The 20,750-nt window shown below is 43.2% G+C and overlaps 1 protein-coding gene across 1 annotated transcript in view; it reads left to right on the plus strand.

The window, feature by feature from the left end:
- The window catches only part of LOC106604047 (high affinity cationic amino acid transporter 1), a 94,185-nt gene that overhangs the window by 69,103 nt on the left and 4,332 nt on the right, over window positions 1-20,750 (plus strand). The window contains exons 9-12 of the mRNA XM_082974833.1: window positions 10-112; window positions 5,789-5,997; window positions 6,500-6,651; window positions 20,143-20,251. Coding sequence (XP_082830959.1) covers window positions 10-112; window positions 5,789-5,997; window positions 6,500-6,651; window positions 20,143-20,251 — 573 coding nt within the window. The remainder of the gene's footprint in view (window positions 1-9; window positions 113-5,788; window positions 5,998-6,499; window positions 6,652-20,142; window positions 20,252-20,750) is intronic.

The raw sequence follows: 20,750 nt of genomic DNA on the forward strand, positions 1-20,750 counted from the left end.
CTCCCTCAGCTATCATGGCCTTTCTGTTTGACCTGAAGGACCTGGTCGATCTGATGTCTATAGGAACTCTACTGGCCTACACCCTGGTGGCAGCATGCGTTCTAGTACTCAGGTTAGTACCCTAAACCCTACACCCTGAACCCTACACCCTAAACCCTACACCCTAAACCCTACACCCTAAACCCTACACCCTGAACCCTAAACCCTAAACCCTATACCCTAAACCCTAAACCCTAAACCCTACACCCTGGTGGCAGCATGCGTTCTAGTACTCAGGTTAGTACCCTAAACCCTACACCCTGAACCCTACACCCTAAACCCTACACCCTAAACCCTACACCCTAAACCCTACACCCTGAACCCTAAACCCTAAACCCTATACCCTAAACCCTACACCCTGGTGGCAGCATGCGTTCTGGTACTCAGGTTAGTACCCTAAACCCTACACCCTAAACCCTACACCCTGAACCCTACACCCTAAACCCTACACCCTAAACCCTACACCCTAAACCCTACACCCTAAACCCTATACCCTAAACCCTACACCCTGGTGGCAGCATGCGTTCTGGTACTCAGGTTAGTACCCTAAACCCTACACCCTAAACCCTACACCCTGAACCCTACACCCTAAACCCTACACCCTGAACCCTACACACTATACCCTAAACCCTATACCCTAAACCCTATACCCTAAACCCAACACCCTGGTGGCAGCATGCGTTCTGGTACTCAGGTTAGTACCCTAAACCCTAAACCCTATACCCTATACCCTAAACCCTATACCCTAAACCCTATACCCTAAACCCAACACCCTGGTGGCAGCCTGCGTTCTAGTACTCAGGTTAGTACCCTGAACCCTGAACCCTGAACCCTGGTGGCAGCCTGCATTCTAGTACTCAGGTTAGTATCCTGAACCCTGGTGGCAGCCTGCATTCTAGTACTCAGGTTAGTATCCTGAACCCTGAAGCCTGGTGGCAGCCTGCATTCTAGTACTCAGGTTAGTATCCTGAACCCTGAACCCTGGTGGCAGCCTGCATTCTAGTACTCAGGTTAGTACCCTGAACCCTGAACCCTGGTGGCAGCCTGCGTTCTAGTACTCAGGTTAGTATCCTGAACCCGGAACCCTGGTGGCAGCCTGCATTCTAGTACTCAGGTTAGTATCCTGAACCCTGGTGGCAGCCTGCATTCTAGTACTCAGGTTAATATCCTGAACCCTGAACCCTGGTGGCAGCCTGCATTCTAGTACTCAGGTTAGTATCCTGAACCCTGAACCCTGGTGGAAGCCTGCATTCTAGTACTCAGGTTAGTATCCTGAACCCTGAACCCTGGTGACAGCCTGCATTCTAGTACTCAGGTTAATATCCTGAACCCTGAACCCTGGTGGCAGCATGCGTTCTAGTACTCAGGTTAGTATCCTGAACCCTGAACCCTGGTGGCAGCCTGCATTCTAGTACTCAGGTTAGTACCCTGAACCCTGAACCCTGGTGGCAGCCTGCATTCTAGTACTCAGGTTAGTATCCTGAACCCTGTACCCTGGTGGCAGCCTGCGTTCTGGTACTCAGGTTAGTATCCTGAACCCTGAACCCTGAACCCTGAACACTGGTGGCAGCCTGCATTCTAGTACTCAGGTTAGTACCCTGAACCCTAAACCCCGGTGGCAGCCTGCATTCTAGTACTCAGGTTAGTATCCTGAACCCTGAACCCTGGTGGCAGCCTGCATTCTAGTACTCAGGTTAGTATCCAGAACCCTGAACCCTGGTGGCAGCCTGCATTCTATTACTCAGGTAAGTATCCTGAACCCTGAACCCTGAACACTGGTGGCAGCCTGCATTCTAGTACTCAGGTTAGTGTCCTGAACCCTGAACCCTGGTGGCAGCCTGCATTCTAGTACTCAGGTTAGTATCCTGAATCCTGAACCCTGGTGGCAGCCTGCATTCTAGTACTCAGGTTAGTATCCTGAATCCTGAACCCTGGTGGCAGCCTGCATTCTAGTACTCAGGTTAGTACCCTGAACCCTGAACCCTGGTGGCAGCCTGCATTCTAGTACTCAGGTTAGTATCCTGAACCCTGGTGGCAGCCTGCATTCTAGTACTCAGGTTAGTATCCTGAACCCTGAACCCTGGTGGCAGCCTGCATTCTAGTACTCGGGTTAGTACCCTAAACCGTGAACCCAGGTGGCAGCCTGCATTCTAGTACTCAGGTTAGTATCCTGAACCATGAACCCTGGTGGCAGCCTGCGTTCTAGTACTCAGGTTAGTATCCTGAACCCTGAACCCTGGTGGCATCCTGCATTCTAGTACTCAGGTTAGTACCCTAAACCCTGAACCAAGGTGGCAGCCTGCATTCTAGTACTCAGGTTAGTATCCTGAACCCTGAACCCTGGTGGCAGCCTGCATTCTAGTACTCAGGTTAGTACCCTGAACCCTGAACCCTGGTGGCAGCCTGCATTCTAGTACTCAGGCTAGTATCTTTAACCCTGAACCCTGAACCCTGGTGACAGCCTGCATTCTAGTACTCAGGTTAGTATCCTGAACCCTGAACCCTTGTGGCAGCCTGCATTCTAGTACTCAGGTTAGTACCCTAAACCCTGAACCCTGGTGGCAGCCTGCATTCTAGTACTCAAGTTAGTAGCCTGAACCCTGGTGGCAGCCTGCATTCTAGTACTCAGGTTAGTATCCTGAACCCTGGTGGCAGCCTGCGTTCTAGTACTCAGGTTAGTATCCTGAACCCTGAACCCTGGTGGCAGCCTGCATTCTAGTACTCAGGTTAGTATCCTGAACCCTGAACCCTGGTGACAGCCTGCATTCTAGTACTCAGGTTAATATCCTGAACCCTGAACCCCCTGGTGGCAGCCTGCATTCTAGTACTCAGGTTAGTATCCTGAACCCTGAACCCTGGTGGCAGCCTGCATTCTAGTACTCAGGTTAGTATCCTGAACCCTGATCTAACACAGCAGGTTAGGAGAACTAACACAGCAGGTTAGGATACATTAACACAGCAGGTTAGGAGAACTACCACAGCAGGTTAGGAGAACTAACACAGCAGGTTAGGAGAACTAACGCAGCAGGTTAGGAGAACTAACACAGCAAGTTAGGAGAACTAACACAGCAGGTTAGGAGAACTAATGCAGCAGGTTAGGAGAACTAACACAGCAGGTTAGGATACATCTAACACAGCAGGTTAGGAGAACTAACACAGCAGGTTAGGAGAATTAACACAGCAGGTTAGTGATACATTAACACAGCAAGTTAGGATACATTAACACAGCAAGTTAGGATACATTAACACAGCAAGTTAGGATACATTAACGCAGCAGCTTAGGATACATTAACACAGCAGGTTAGGATACATTAACACTGCAAGTTAGGATACATTAACGCAGCAGGTTAGGATACATTAACACAGCAGGTTAGGAGAACTAACACAGCAGCTTAGGATACATTAACACAGCAGGTTAGGAGAACTAACACAGCAGGTTAGGAGAACTAACGCAGCAGGTTCGGAGATCTAACACAGCAGGTTAGGAGAACTACCACAGCAGGTTAGGAGAACTAACGCAGCAGGTTAGGAGAACTACCACAGCAGGTTAGGAGAACTAACACAGCAGGTTAGGAGAACTACCACAGCAGGTTAGGATACATTAACACAGCAAGTTAGGATACATTAACACAGCAGGTTAGGAGAACTAACACAGCAGGTTAGGAGAACTAACGCAGCAGGTTAGGAGAACTAACACAGCAGGTTAGGAGAACTAACACAGCAGGTTAGGAGAACTAACACAGCAGGTTAGGATACATTAACACAGCAGGTTAGGAGAACTAACACAGCAGGTTAGGAGAACTAACACAGCAGGTTAGGAGAACTAACGCAGCAGGTTAGGAGAACTAACGCAGCAGGTTAGGAGAACTAACACAGCAGGTTAGGATACATTAACACAGCAGGTTAGGATACATTAACACAGCAAGTTAGGATACATTAACGCAGCAGGTTAGGATACATTAACACAGCAGGTTAGGAGAACTAACACAGCAGCTTAGGATACATTAACACAGCAGGTTAGGAGAACTAACACAGCAAGTTAGGATACATTAACGCAGCAGGTTAGGATACATTAACACAGCAGGTTAGGAGAACTAACACAGCAGCTTAGGATACATTAACACAGCAGGTTAGGAGAACTAACACAGCAGGTTAGGAGAACTAACGCAGCAGGTTCGGAGAACTAACACAGCAGGTTAGGAGAACTACCACAGCAGGTTAGGAGAACTAACGCAGCAGGTTCGGAGAACTAACACAGCAGGTTAGGAGAACTAACACAGCAGGTTAGGAGAACTAACGCAGCAGGTTCGGAGAACTAACACAGCAGGTTAGGAGAACTACCACAGCAGGTTAGGAGAACTAACGCAGCAGGTTCGGAGAACTAACACAGCAGGTTAGGAGAACTAACACAGCAGGTTAGGAGAACTAATGCAGCAGGTTCGGAGAACTAACACAGCAGGTTAGGAGAACTACCACAGCAGGTTAGGATACATTAACACAACAGGTTAGGAGAACTAACACAGCAGGTTAGGAGAACTAATGCAGCAGGTTAGGAGAAATAATGCAGCAGGTTAGGAGAACTAACACAGCAGGTTAGGAGAACTAACACAGCAGGTTAGGAGAACTAACACAGCAGGTTAGTAGCAGGTTAGGATACATTAACACAGCAAGTTAGGAGAACTAACACAGCAGGTTAGGAGAACTAACGCAGCAGGTTAGGAGAACTAACACAGCAGGTTAGGAGAACTAACACAGCAGGTTAGGAGAACTACCACAGCAGGTTAGGAGAACTAACACAGCAGGTTAGGAGAACTAACACAGCAGGTTAGGATACATTAACACAGCAGGTTAGGAGAACTAACACAGCAGGTTAGGAGAACTAACACAGCAGGTTAGGATACATTAACACAGCAGGTTAGGAGAACTAACGCAGCAGGTTAGGAGAACTAACACAGCAGGTTAGGATACATTAACACAGCAGGTTAGGAGAACTACCACAGCAGGTTAGGAGAACTACCACAGCAGGTTAGGAGAACTAACACAGCAGGTTAGGAGAACTACCACAGCAGGTTAGGAGAACTACCACAGCAGGTTAGGAGAACTAACACAGCAGGTTAGGAGAACTAACACAGCAGGTTAGGAGAACTAACACAGCACGTTAGGAGAACTACCACAGCAGGTTAGGAGAACTACCACAGCAGGTTAGGAGAACTAACACAGCAGGTTAGGAGAACTAACACAGCACGTTAGGAGCAGGTTAGGAGAACTAACAGCAGAAGTACAATAGGACAGTGGTTGTCCAACTTTTCCTCTGGGACCCCCCAGCTGTTCCATGTATTGAATATTTTCCAGAACTAGCACACCTGATTCAATTTGACAATGAAACATCATCAAAACTTTGACAGTTCAGAGCTACAACAAAATTGTGAAACATCTGGAGAGGGGTTGAGAAACACTGCAATATGAAAAAAGGGCTCCATTTGGGACACAGGAAGAAGGGTGACATTTGGGACACAGGAAGATGGGTGACATTTGGGACACAGGAAGAAGGGTGACATTTGGGACACAGTAAGAAGGGTGCCATTTGGGACACAGGAAGAAGGGTGCCATTTGGGAAACAGGAAGAAGGGTGACATTTGGGACACAGGAAGAAGGGTGCCATTTGGGACACAGGAAGAAGGGTGCCATTTGGGAAACAGGAAGAAGGGTGCCATTTGGGAAACACATCTAAAACCCCTCTCTGTTCCAGGTACCAACCAGAGCATCCCAGCTCCTCGGCCTATCAGATGGCCAGTACCGTGGAGGAGATGGAGCTGAGCGACGGTATCTCCGCCCCCAGTATGGGCATCCTGCCTGGTGTGAAGGAGCACTTCAGCCTGAAGACTGTCCTGTTCCCTGTCAACACCGAACCATCAGCCCTGTCCGGCTTCACTGTCAACATCACTGTCAGCCTCATGGGTAAAGGGGGGGGAGGGACAGGAAGACTACAGATAAGCTACACAGAGACATATACTCTCTCACACACACACACACACACACACACACACACACACACACACCACACACACACACACACACACACACACACACACACACACACACACACACACACACACACACACACCTCTCCTCATCTCCCATCCTTCTCCATCGTCTCCTCCCTTCTCATCCCTCTCTATCTCTCCTCTGTCATCCATTGCCTGACCTCCCCTCTCCTCCTTTTCTGCCCTCCCCTCCTCTCCTCCCTCCTCCTCCTCCTCCTCCTCTCCTCCCCTCTTCCTCCCCTTCCCCTTTCCTCCCTTCTCCTCCCCTCCTCCCCCTCCTCTCCTCCCCTCTTCCTCTCCTCCTCCCCTCTCCCTCTCCTCCTCTCCCTCTCCTCCTCCTCCCTCTCCTCCTCCTCCCTCTCCTCCTCCTCCCTCCCCTCCCCTCTTCCACCCCTCTCCTCCTCCTCCCCCTATAGGCCTTCTGATCCTGGTATTCAGTATACTGTCAGTACAGGGTGGATTTGCAGTGTGGAACATCGTAGCTCTGACCGTCATCTTCATGGTGTGTGTTCTCCTCACCTTTATCATCTGGAGACAACCAGAGAGCAAGACCAAGCTGTCCTTTAAGGTGGGTCTACATTACTTATCCCCACCGAGACCAAGCCGTCCTTTAAGGTGGGTCTACATTACTTATCCCCACCGAGACCAAGCTGTCCTTTAAGGTGGGTCTACATTACTTAACCCCACCAAGACCAAGCTGTCCTTTAAGGTGGGTCTACATTACTTATCCCCACCGAGACCAAGCTGTCCTTTAAGGTGGGTCTACATTACTTATCCCCACCGAGACCAAGCTGTCCTTTAAGGTGGGTCTACATTACTTAACCCCACCGAGACCAAGCTGTCCTTTAAGGTGGGTCTACATTACTTAACCCCACCGAGACCAAGCTGTCCTTTAAGGTGGGTCTACATTACTTAACCCCACCGAGACCAAGCTGTCCTTTAAGGTGGGTCTACATTACTTATCCCCACCGAGACCCTAACACCAAGACCAATCCACCCCATACTAAAACCTCTCGCGCCACCAAGATAAAAGCACATTGGACTCCCAAAACTATGTCACTAACATACCTAACCTAACAGACGGACAGTAAACAGACAGCCTGAGGACTTTCTGTTTACTGTACAAGACTGCTAACTAATTTACAATCCATCCCATACTAAAACCTCTCACCCCACCAAGATAAAAGCGCATTGGACTCCCAAATAACTTCATAGCTCTTACCCTTCTGCCAATCTAGTCTGTTTTGAAGGATCCTGCCAATTCCACAAACTCCCAATCACCCTCTTGACATGCTGTGATAATCACCTCTCCTGCCAACTCGTCACTGTGATAATCACCTCTCCTGAACTCACTGTGATAATCACCTCTCCTGCCAACTCGTCACTGTGATAATCACCTCTCCTGAACTCACTGCGATAATCACCTCTCCTGAACTCACTGCGATAATCACCTCTCCTGAACTCACTGTGATAATCACCTCTCCTGAACTCACTGCGATAATCACCTCTCCTGAACTCACTGTGATAATCACCTCTCCTGAACTCACTGCGATAATCACCTCTCCTGAACTCACTGCGATAATCCCCTCTCCTTTCCTCAGCTAGAAATACAGTTTGTTCTCATTTCCATGGGATAATCTAAATGAGATACTCCTCGCGTCCTGTGCCTTGTTAGTTTAGTAATTAAATAACCAGAACTAGAAAACATGTCTTCAATAATCATTCCTGCAATCGGAAAGATGTGTCATAGTGTGTGAACGTTAAAGCGTTTAAAAACAATTGGGATCCTTAACGTTAATCCATACAAACACACTGAATAACAGATTCACCAGATGGAACAACAGACAGTCCCTCCATAAAAAATCTAAAGGAAGTTTGGTCTGAAGTGTCTTTCCTATATCTGAGAAATGTAAGATCAGGAAACGTTTTTTTAAATTTTTTTAACATAAACTCAGCAAAAAAAGAAACGTCTCTTTTTCAGGACCCCACCTGTAGAACGGTCGTTAAGACACTAACAGCTTACAGACGGTAGGCAATTAAGGTCACAGTTATGAAAACTTAGGACACTAAAGAGTGCTTTCTACTGACTCTGAAACACACCAAAAGAAAGATGCCCAGGGTCCCTGCTCATCTGTGTGAACGTGCCTTAGGCATGCTGCAAGGATGCATGAGGACTGCAGATGTGGTCAGGGCAATAAATTGCAATGTCCGTACTGTGAGACGCCTAAGACAGCGCTACAGGGAGACAGGACGGACAGCTGATCGTCCTTGCAGTGGCAGACCACGTGTAACAACACCTGCACAGGACCGGTACATCAGAACATCACACCTGCTGGACAGGTACAGGATGGCAACAACAACTGCCCAAGTTACACCAAGAATGCACAATCCCTCCATCAGTGATCAGACTGTCCGCAATAGGCTGAGAGGCTGGACTGAAGGCTTTTAGGCCTGTTGTAAGGCAGGTCCTCACCAAACATCAGCGGCAACAACGTCGCCTATGGGCACAAACCCACCGATGCTGATGGTCGGATTTGCGTTTATCGTTGAAGGAATGAGCGTTACACCGAGGCCTGTACTCTGGAGCGGGATCAATTTGGAGGTGGAGGGTCCGTTATGATCTGGGGCGGTGTGTCACAGCATCATCGGACTGAGCTTGTTGTTATTGCAGGCAATCTCAACGTTGTGCGTTACAGGGAAGACATCCTCCTCCCTCATGTGGTACCCTTCCTGCAGGCTTATCCTGACATGACCCTCCAGCATGACAATGCCACCAGCCATACTGCTCGTTCTGTGCTTGATTTCCTGCAAGACAGGAATGTCAGTGTTCTGCCATGGCCAGCGAAGAGCCCGGATCTCAATCCCATTGAGCACATCTGAGACCTGTTGGATCGGAGGGTGAGGGCTAGGGCCATTCCCCCCCCAGAAATGTCCTGGGACTTGCAGGTGCCTTGGTGGAAGAGTGAGGTAACATCTCACAGCAAGAACTGTCCAATCTGGTGCAGTCCATGAGGAGGAGATGCACTGCAGTACCTAATGCAGCTGGTGGCCACACCAGATACTGACTGTTACTTTTGATTTGCCCCCCCCCCCCTTTGTTCAGGGACACATTATTCCACTTCTGTTAGTCACATGTCTGTGGAACTTGTTCAATTTATGTCTCAGTTGTTGAATCTTGTTATGTTCATTCAAATATTTACACATGTTCAGTTTGATGAAAATAAACACAGTTGACAGTGAGAGGACGTTTCTTTTTTTTGCTGAGTTTATATTTAACCCCTTATTTTTTTCACTAAATAGCCTCAATATATACTTCCATATAGACTTCCATACATTAATTCAATTGGTACTGGAGTTCCTAGAGCAAAACAACGACATGTGCGTGTTCGTGAGAGTCTCACCTTTCTCACCTTTCCACAGAAAGTTCATATTAGTGTGTAGCTCAAACTGTTAGGACGCTACAGACAGAAGTTGGCAGATCGGCTGCACCGACTTCAGATTGTAAAGCAAAACGTTCGTTAGAGTCTCTTCTTTCCATAGAGAGGTCATAATAGTTTATAGGCCACTACGAACGATTTGGTGTCTCATGGTCTGAAAAACACCTCCAAATCCCCACCTTTCACCGCAGGATGCGGAAGTGGGACATTAGGTGGATACAAACTATCTCCAGAGAAGGTTTCTTGTCGGCATTTATAACGTCGTAGTGTACCCTTACAGACAAACAAACATGTTGTAGCCGAGGCATCTTCAAGGGTATGACTGCGGTAGATATAAATGTATTGCCCGACCCTAGCGTTCCTACATTGGTAATTGGACCATTAATCTGCATTGTGAATTGATGAGTAATTTAATGATTTTTTTCTTATCGTTTTAATGGAAAACCTATTTTTTAAAAAAATGGCAGTTTAAATGTTAAGAAAATTGTCCATTTGTTGCAATTTTCTTGTTGTCTGCTTGTTTTAGTCAACTACAAAACTACATTTAAGAAAAGTACAATATATCTGAATATTATTTTTCATCACTTCCTGCTTCTGAGTGTTCTCACTACATAGAAAAACATAATATTGTAAGTTTTCAGTGCAGCAGGTAGACTAGTGGTTAGAGCGTTGGACTAGTATCCGAAAGGTTGCTGAATCAAATCCTTGAGCTGACAAGGTAAATAAAATCTGTCGTTCTGCCCCTGAACAAGGCAGTTAACCCACTGTTCCTAGGTAGTCATTGAAAATAAGAATTTGTTCTTTAACTGACTTGCCAAGTTAAATAAAGGTTAAATAAAATGCCCCTTGTGATGCCCTAGCAGCCATGTGAATGAGAGCTAGCTAACGACCAGCACATTAAGCTAGCCAACACAAACAAACAGACTATACAACTACAAGTAGTGAGTGGAGTTACTAACAGACTATACAAGTAGTGAGTGGAGTTACTAACAGACTATACAGCTACAAGTAGTGAGTGGAGTTACTAACAGACTGCAACTACAAGTAGTGAGTGGAGTTACTAACAGACTGCAACTACAAGTAGTGAGTGGAGTTACTAACAGACTATACAGCTACAAGTAGTGAGTGGAGTTACTAACAGACTATACAACTACAAGTAGTGAGTGGAGTTACTAACAGACTATACAGCTACAAGTAGTGAGTGGAGTTACTAACAGACTATACAACTACAAGTAGTGAGTGGAGTTACTAACAGACTGCAACTACAAGTAGTGAGTGGAGTTACTAACAGACTGCAACTACAAGTAGTGAGTGGAGTTACTAACAGACTATACAAGTAGTGAGTGGAGTTACTAACAGACTAACAACTACAAGTAGTGAGTGGAGTTACTAACAGACTGCAACTACAAGTAGTGAGTGGAGTTACTAACAGACTATACAGCTACAAGTAGTGAGTGGAGTTACTAACAGACTCAACTACAAGTAGTGAGTGGAGTTACTAACAGACTGCAACTACAAGTAGTGAGTGGAGTTACTAACAGACTATACAAGTAGTGAGTGGAGTTACTAACAGACTATACAACTACAAGTAGTGAGTGGAGTTACTAACAGACTATACAACTACAAGTAGTGAGTGGAGTTACTAACAGACTCAACTACAAGTAGTGAGTGGAGTTACTAACAGACTATACAAGTAGTGAGTGGAGTTACTAACAGACTATACAGCTACAAGTAGTGAGTGGAGTTACTAACAGACTATACAAGTAGTGAGTGGAGTTACTAACAGACTATACAACTACAAGTAGTGAGTGGAGTTACTAACAGACTGCAACTACAAGTAGTGAGTGGAGTTACTAACAGACTATACAAGTAGTGAGTGGAGTTACTAACAGACTATACAACTACAAGTAGTGAGTGGAGTTACTAACAGACTGCAACTACAAGTAGTGAGTGGAGTTACTAACAGACTATACAAGTAGTGAGTGGAGTTACTAACAGACTATACAGCTACAAGTAGTGAGTGGAGTTACTAACAGACTATACAACTACAAGTAGTGAGTGGAGTTACTAACAGACTATACAAGTAGTGAGTGGAGTTACTAACAGACTATACAAGTAGTGAGTGGAGTTACTAACAGACTATACAGCTACAAGTAGTGAGTGGAGTTACTAACAGACTATACAAGTAGTGAGTGGAGTTACTAACAGACTATACAAGTAGTGAGTGGAGTTACTAACAGACTATACAAGTAGTGAGTGGAGTTACTAACAGACTATACAACTACAAGTAGTGAGTGGAGTTACTAACAGACTATACAACTACAAGTAGTGAGTGGAGTTACTAACAGACTATACAAGTAGTGAGTGGAGTTACTAACAGACTATACAACTACAAGTAGTGAGTGGAGTTACTAACAGACTATACAAGTAGTGAGTGGAGTTACTAACAGACTATACAAGTAGTGAGTGGAGTTACTAACAGACTATACAGCTACAAGTAGTGAGTGGAGTTACTAACAGACTGCAACTACAAGTAGTGAGTGGAGTTACTAACAGACTATACAGCTACAAGTAGTGAGTGGAGTTACTAACAGACTTCAACTACAAGTAGTGAGTGGAGTTACTAACAGACTATACACTACAAGTAGTGAGTGGAGTTACTAACAGACTATACAACTACAAGTAGTGAGTGGAGTTACTAACAGACTATACAAGTAGTGAGTGGAGTTACTAACAGACTATACAACTACAAGTAGTGAGTGGAGTTACTAACAGACTGCAACTACAAGTAGTGAGTGGAGTTACTAACAGACTATACAAGTAGTGAGTGGAGTTACTAACAGACTATACAGCTACAAGTAGTGAGTGGAGTTACTAACAGACTATACAACTACAAGTAGTGAGTGGAGTTACTAACAGACTATACAAGTAGTGAGTGGAGTTACTAACAGACTATACAACTACAAGTAGTGAGTGGAGTTACTAACAGACTATACAAGTAGTGAGTGGAGTTACTAACAGACTCACTACAAGTAGTGAGTGGAGTTACTAACAGACTATACAACTACAAGTAGTGAGTGGAGTTACTAACAGACTGCAACTACAAGTAGTGAGTGGAGTTACTAACAGACTATACAGCTACAAGTAGTGAGTGGAGTTACTAACAGACTATACAACTACAAGTAGTGAGTGGAGTTACTAACAGACTATACAAGTAGTGAGTGGAGTTACTAACAGACTATACAAGTAGTGAGTGGAGTTACTAACAGACTATACAAGTAGTGAGTGGAGTTACTAACAGACTATACAACTACAAGTAGTGAGTGGAGTTACTAACAGACTATACAAGTAGTGAGTGGAGTTACTAACAGACTATACAAGTAGTGAGTGGAGTTACTAACAGACTATACAGCTACAAGTAGTGAGTGGAGTTACTAACAGACTGCAACTACAAGTAGTGAGTGGAGTTACTAACAGACTATACAGCTACAAGTAGTGAGTGGAGTTACTAACAGACTATACAGCTACAAGTAGTGAGTGGAGTTACTAACAGACTATACAACTACAAGTAGTGAGTGGAGTTACTAACAGACTATACAAGTAGTGAGGGGAGTTACTAACAGACTATACAACTACAAGTAGTGAGTGGAGTTACTAACAGACTATACAAGTAGTGAGTGGAGTTACTAACAGACTATACAGGTAGTGAGGGGAGTTACTAACAGACTATACAACTACAAGTAGTGAGTGGAGTTACTAACAGACTATACAGCTACAAGTAGTGAGTGGAGTTACTAACAGACTATACACTACAAGTAGTGAGTGGAGTTACTAACAGACTATACAGCTACAAGTAGTGAGTGGAGTTACTAACAGACTATACAACTACAAGTAGTGAGTGGAGTTACTAACAGACTATACAAGTAGTGAGTGGAGTTACTAACAGACTATACAGCTACAAGTAGTGAGTGGAGTTATAACAGACTATACAACTACAAGTAGTGAGTGGAGTTACTAACAGACTATACAAGTAGTGAGTGGAGTTACTAACAGACTATACAAGTAGTGAGTGGAGTTACTAACAGACTATACAGCTACAAGTAGTGAGTGGAGTTACTAACAGACTATACAAGTAGTGAGTGGAGTTACTAACAGACTATACAAGTAGTGAGGGGAGTTACTAACAGACTATACAAGTAGTGAGTGGAGTTACTAACAGACTATACAACTACAAGTAGTGAGTGGAGTTACTAACAGACTATACAAGTAGTGAGTGGAGTTACTAACAGACTATACAACTACAAGTAGTGAGGGGAGTTACTAACAGACTATACAACTACAAGTAGTGAGTGGAGTTACTAACAGATTGCAACTACAAGTAGTGAGTGGAGTTACTAACAGACTGCAACTACAAGTAGTGAGTGGAGTTACTAACAGACTATACAAGTAGTGAGTGGAGTTACTAACAGACTATACAAGTAGTGAGTTGAGTTACTAACAGACTATACAGCTACAAGTAGTGAGTGGAGTTACTAACAGACTATACAGCTACAAGTAGTGAGTGGAGTTACTAACAGACTGCAACTACAAGTAGTGAGTGGAGTTACTAACAGACTGCAACTACAAGTAGTGAGTGGAGTTACTAACAGTCTATACAGCTACAAGTAGTGAGTGGAGTTACTCACAGACTGCAACTACAAGTAGTGAGTGGAGTTACTAACAGACTATACAGCTACAAGTAGTGAGTGGAGTTACTAACAGACTATACAACTACAAGTAGTGAGTGGAGTTACTAACAGACTATACAAGTAGTGAGTGGAGTTACTAACAGACTATACAACTACAAGTAGTGAGTGGAGTTACTAACAGACTATACAAGTAGTGAGGGGAGTTACTAACAGACTATACAACTACAAGTAGTGAGTGGAGTTACTAACAGACTGCAACTACAAGTAGTGAGTGGAGTTACTAACAGACTATACAAGTAGTGAGTGGAGTTACTAACAGACTATACAACTACAAGTAGTGAGTGGAGTTACTAACAGACTGCAACTACAAGTAGTGAGTGGAGTTACTAACAGACTATACAAGTAGTGAGTGGAGTTACTAACAGACTATACAGCTACAAGTAGTGAGTGGAGTTACTAACAGACTATACAACTACAAGTAGTGAGTGGAGTTACTAACAGACTATACAAGTAGTGAGTGGAGTTACTAACAGACTATACAAGTAGTGAGTGGAGTTACTAACAGACTATACAGCTACAAGTAGTGAGTGGAGTTACTAACAGACTATACAACTACAAGTAGTGAGTGGAGTTACTAACAGACTATACAACTACAAGTAGTGAGTGGAGTAACTAACAGACTATACAAGTAGTGAGTGGAGTTACTAACAGACTATACAACTACAAGTAGTGAGGGGAGTTACTAACAGACTATGACAACTACAAGTAGTGAGTGGAGTTACTAACAGACTGCAACTACAAGTAGTGAGTGGAGTTACTAACAGACTATACAAGTAGTGAGTGGAGTTACTAACAGACTATACAAGTAGTGAGTTGAGTTACTAACAGACTATACAGCTACAAGTAGTGAGTGGAGTTACTAACAGACTATACAGCTACAAGTAGTGAGTGGAGTTACTAACAGACTGCAACTACAAGTAGTGAGTGGAGTTACTAACAGACTGCAACTACAAGTAGTGAGTGGAGTTACTAACAGACTATACAGCTACAAGTAGTGAGTGGAGTTACTAACAGACTGCAACTACAAGTAGTGAGTGGAGTTACTAACAGACTATACAGCTACAAGTAGTGAGTGGAGTTACTAACAGACTATACAACTACAAGTAGTGAGTGGAGTTACTAACAGACTATACAAGTAGTGAGTGGAGTTACTAACAGACTATACAACTACAAGTAGTGAGTGGAGTTACTAACAGACTATACAAGTAGTGAGGGGAGTTACTAACAGACTATACAACTACAAGTAGTGAGTGGAGTTACTAACAGACTGCAACTACAAGTAGTGAGTGGAGTTACTAACAGACTATACAAGTAGTGAGTGGAGTTACTAACAGACTATACAACTACAAGTAGTGAGTGGAGTTACTAACAGACTGCAACTACAAGTAGTGAGTGGAGTTACTAACAGACTATACAAGTAGTGAGTGGAGTTACTAACAGACTATACAGCTACAAGTAGTGAGTGGAGTTACTAACAGACTATACAACTACAAGTAGTGAGTGGAGTTACTAACAGACTATACAAGTAGTGAGTGGAGTTACTAACAGACTCACTACAAGTAGTGAGTGGAGTTACTAACAGACTATACAGCTACAAGTAGTGAGTGGAGTTACTAACAGACTGCAACTACAAGTAGTGAGTGGAGTTACTAACAGACTATACAAGTAGTGAGTGGAGTTACTAACAGACTATACACTACAAGTAGTGAGTGGAGTTACTAACAGACTATACAACTACAAGTAGTGAGTGGAGTTACTAACAGACTATACAACTACAAGTAGTGAGTGGAGTTACTAACAGACTATACAAGTAGTGAGTGGAGTTACTAACAGACTATACAACTACAAGTAGTGAGGGGAGTTACTAACAGACTGCAACTACAAGTAGTGAGTGGAGTTACTAACAGACTATACAGCTACAAGTAGTGAGTGGAGTTACTCACAGACTGCAACTACAAGTAGTGAGTGGAGTTACTAACAGACTATACAGCTACAAGTAGTGAGTGGAGTTACTAACAGACTATACAACTACAAGTAGTGAGTGGAGTTACTAACAGACTATACAAGTAGTGAGTGGAGTTACTAACAGACTATACAACTACAAGTAGTGAGTGGAGTTACTAACAGACTATACAAGTAGTGAGGGGAGTTACTAACAGACTATACAACTACAAGTAGTGAGTGGAGTTACTAACAGACTGCAACTACAAGTAGTGAGTGGAGTTACTAACAGACTATACAAGTAGTGAGTGGAGTTACTAACAGACTATACAACTACAAGTAGTGAGTGGAGTTACTAACAGACTGCAACTACAAGTAGTGAGTGGAGTTACTAACAGACTATACAAGTAGTGAGTGGAGTTACTAACAGACTATACAGCTACAAGTAGTGAGTGGAGTTACTAACAGACTATACAACTACAAGTAGTGAGTGGAGTTACTAACAGACTATACAAGTAGTGAGTGGAGTTACTAACAGACTATACAAGTAGTGAGTGGAGTTACTAACAGACTATACAGCTACAAGTAGTGAGTGGAGTTACTAACAGACTATACAACTACAAGTAGTGAGTGGAGTTACTAACAGACTATACAACTACAAGTAGTGAGTGGAGTTACTAACAGACTATACAAGTAGTGAGTGGAGTTACTAACAGACTATACAACTACAAGTAGTGAGGGGAGTTACTAACAGACTATACAACTACAAGTAGTGAGTGGAGTTACTAACAGACTGCAACTACAAGTAGTGAGTGGAGTTACTAACAGACTGCAACTACAAGTAGTGAGTGGAGTTACTAACAGACTATACAAGTAGTGAGTGGAGTTACTAACAGACTATACAAGTAGTGAGTTGAGTTACTAACAGACTATACAGCTACAAGTAGTGAGTGGAGTTACTAACAGACTATACAGCTACAAGTAGTGAGTGGAGTTACTAACAGACTGCAACTACAAGTAGTGAGTGGAGTTACTAACAGACTGCAACTACAAGTAGTGAGTGGAGTTACTAACAGACTATACAGCTACAAGTAGTGAGTGGAGTTACTAACAGACTGCAACTACAAGTAGTGAGTGGAGTTACTAACAGACTATACAGCTACAAGTAGTGAGTGGAGTTACTAACAGACTATACAACTACAAGTAGTGAGTGGAGTTACTAACAGACTATACAAGTAGTGAGTGGAGTTACTAACAGACTATACAACTACAAGTAGTGAGTGGAGTTACTAACAGACTATACAAGTAGTGAGGGGAGTTACTAACAGACTATACAACTACAAGTAGTGAGTGGAGTTACTAACAGACTGCAACTACAAGTAGTGAGTGGAGTTACTAACAGACTATACAAGTAGTGAGTGGAGTTACTAACAGACTATACAACTACAAGTAGTGAGTGGAGTTACTAACAGACTGCAACTACAAGTAGTGAGTGGAGTTACTAACAGACTATACAAGTAGTGAGTGGAGTTACTAACAGACTATACAGCTACAAGTAGTGAGTGGAGTTACTAACAGACTATACAACTACAAGTAGTGAGTGGAGTTACTAACAGACTATACAAGTAGTGAGTGGAGTTACTAACAGACTATACAAGTAGTGAGTGGAGTTACTAACAGACTATACAGCTACAAGTAGTGAGTGGAGTTACTAACAGACTATACAAGTAGTGAGTGGAGTTACTAACAGACTATACAAGTAGTGAGGGGAGTTACTAACAGACTATACAAGTAGTGAGTGGAGTTACTAACAGACTATACAACTACAAGTAGTGAGTGGAGTTACTAACAGACTATACAACTACAAGTAGTGAGTGGAGTTACTAACAGACTCAACTACAAGTAGTGAGTGGAGTTACTAACAGACTATACAACTACAAGTAGTGAGTGGAGTTACTAACAGACTGCAACTACAAGTAGTGAGTGGAGTTACTAACAGACTGCAACTACAAGTAGTGAGTGGAGTTACTAACAGACTATACAAGTAGTGAGTGGAGTTACTAACAGACTATACAAGTAGTGAGTGGAGTTACTAACAGACTATACAGCTACAAGTAGTGAGTGGAGTTACTAACAGACTATGCAACTACAAGTAGTGAGTGGAGTTACTAACAGACTATACAGCTACAAGTAGTGAGTGGAGTTACTAACAGACTATACAGCTACAAGTAGTGAGTGGAGTTACTAACAGACTATACAACTACAAGTAGTGAGTGGAGTTACTAACAGACTATACAAGTAGTGAGTGGAGTTACTAACAGACTATACAAGCAGTGAGTGGAGTTACTAACAGACTATACAACTACAAGTAGTGAGTGGAGTTACTAACAGACTATACAAGTAGTGAGTGGAGTTACTAACAGACTATACAAGTAGTGAGGGGAGTTACTAACAGACTATACAACTACAAGTAGTGAGTGGAGTTACTAACAGACTATACAGCTACAAGTAGTGAGTGGAGTTACTAACAGACTATACAGCTACAAGTAGTGAGTGGAGTTACTAACAGACTATACAGCTACAAGTAGTGAGTGGAGTTACTAACAGACTATACAACTACAAGTAGTGAGTGGAGTTACTAACAGACTATACAGCTACAAGTAGTGAGTGGAGTTACTAACAGACTATAAAGCTACAAGTAGTGAGTGGAGTTACTAACAGACTATACAACTACAAGTAGTGAGTGGAGTTACTAACAGACTATACAGCTACAAGTAGTGAGTGGAGTTACTAACAGACTATACAGCTACAAGTAGTGAGTGGAGTTACTAACAGACTATACAACTACAAGTAGTGAGTGGAGTTACTAACAGACTATACAGCTACAAGTAGTGAGTGGAGTTACTAACAGACTATACAACTACAAGTAGTGAGTGGAGTTACTAACAGACTATACAACTACAAGTAGTGAGTGGAGTTACTAACAGAGTATACAGCTACAAGTAGTGAGTGGAGTTACTAACAGACTATACAACTACAAGTAGTGAGTGGAGTTACTAACAGACTATACAAGCAGTGAGTGGAGTTACTAACAGACTATACAGCTACAAGTAGTGAGTGGAGTTACTAACAGACTATACAACTACAAGTAGTGAGTGGAGTTACTAACAGACTATACAAGTAGTGAGTGGAGTTACTAACAGACTATACAAGTAGTGAGTGGAGTTACTAACAGACTATACAACTACAAGTAGTGAGTGGAGTTACTAACAGACTATACAACTACAAGTAGTGAGTGGAGTTACTAACAGACTATACAAGTAGTGAGTGGAGTTACTAACAGACTATACAAGTAGTGAGTGGAGTTACTAACAGACTATACAGCTACAAGTAGTGAGTGGAGTTACTAACAGACTATACAGCTACAAGTAGTGAGTGGAGTTACTAACAGACTATACAACTACAAGTAGTGAGTGGAGTTACTAACAGACTATACAAGTAGTGAGTGGAGTTACTAACAGACTATACAAGTTAAATGTCTTACCTATGATTAACTGTTTCCCACACACATACCTTCGTGTTTCCTGCTTGGACACCGTCTCCCCACAATGTCCTACTCTCCCACACCGAATAGACTCTTCTCACAGGCTCTATACTGTATATCCCTACAAGGGAGTAGGTTGGGAGTTTTTTTACCTTGTTTGACCTGAACAACACAATATATTATTTGCCATGTTTTGTTATTTCTGTATAACAGAAAATCGACGACAAATTAAACTCTTTTATACAATATTTGTTTTACCCTAATTTGTAGGCGTAGTCGAGGAGATTTCCTTATCATTTAGATGAATTTCGACTCGGATTATGCCTCTCTTGTTTTCTGACTCACTGACCTCTGCATGATCTTTGTATTTTTACCTCTGACCCCTTAAGGTGCCCCTGTTGCCGTTCATTCCAGTGTTTAGCATGTTTGTTAACGTCTACCTGATGATGCAGCTGGACAGAGGCACGTGGATACGCTTCGCTGTCTGGATGGCTATTGGTAAGAAACTATTTTTTTTCAATAACAATGTCATCTCTATAGAGATAACCTCTTCCAAGACATTACCGGAATATTATAAATTCCTCTATGGAGATATACCGCTGTTGGCTTGGCTCTGAAGCTAAGCAGGGTCGGTCCTGGTCAGTCCCTGGATGGGAGACCAGATGCTGCTGGAAGTGGTTTTGGAGGCACTCTGTCCTCTGGTCTAAAAACAATATCCCAATGCCCCAGGGTTAAATGAAATATAAAATAAAAATAAAATAAATGAAATCAAATCAAATGTATTTATATAGCCCTTGTTACATCAGCTGATATCTCAAAGTGCTGTACAGAAACCCAGCCTAAAACCCCAAACAGCAAGCAATGCAGGTGTAGAAGCACGGTGGCTAGGAAAAACTCCCTAGGAAAAACTCCCTAGAAAGGCCAAAACCTAGGAAGAAACCTAGAGAGGAACCAGGCTATGAGGGGTGGCCAGTCCTCTTCTGGCTGTGCCGGGTGG

The sequence above is a fragment of the Salmo salar genome, chromosome 04 (assembly GCF_965601325.2).
Source record: "Salmo salar chromosome 04, fSalSal1, whole genome shotgun sequence".
Lineage (NCBI taxonomy): Eukaryota > Metazoa > Chordata > Actinopteri > Salmoniformes > Salmonidae > Salmo > Salmo salar.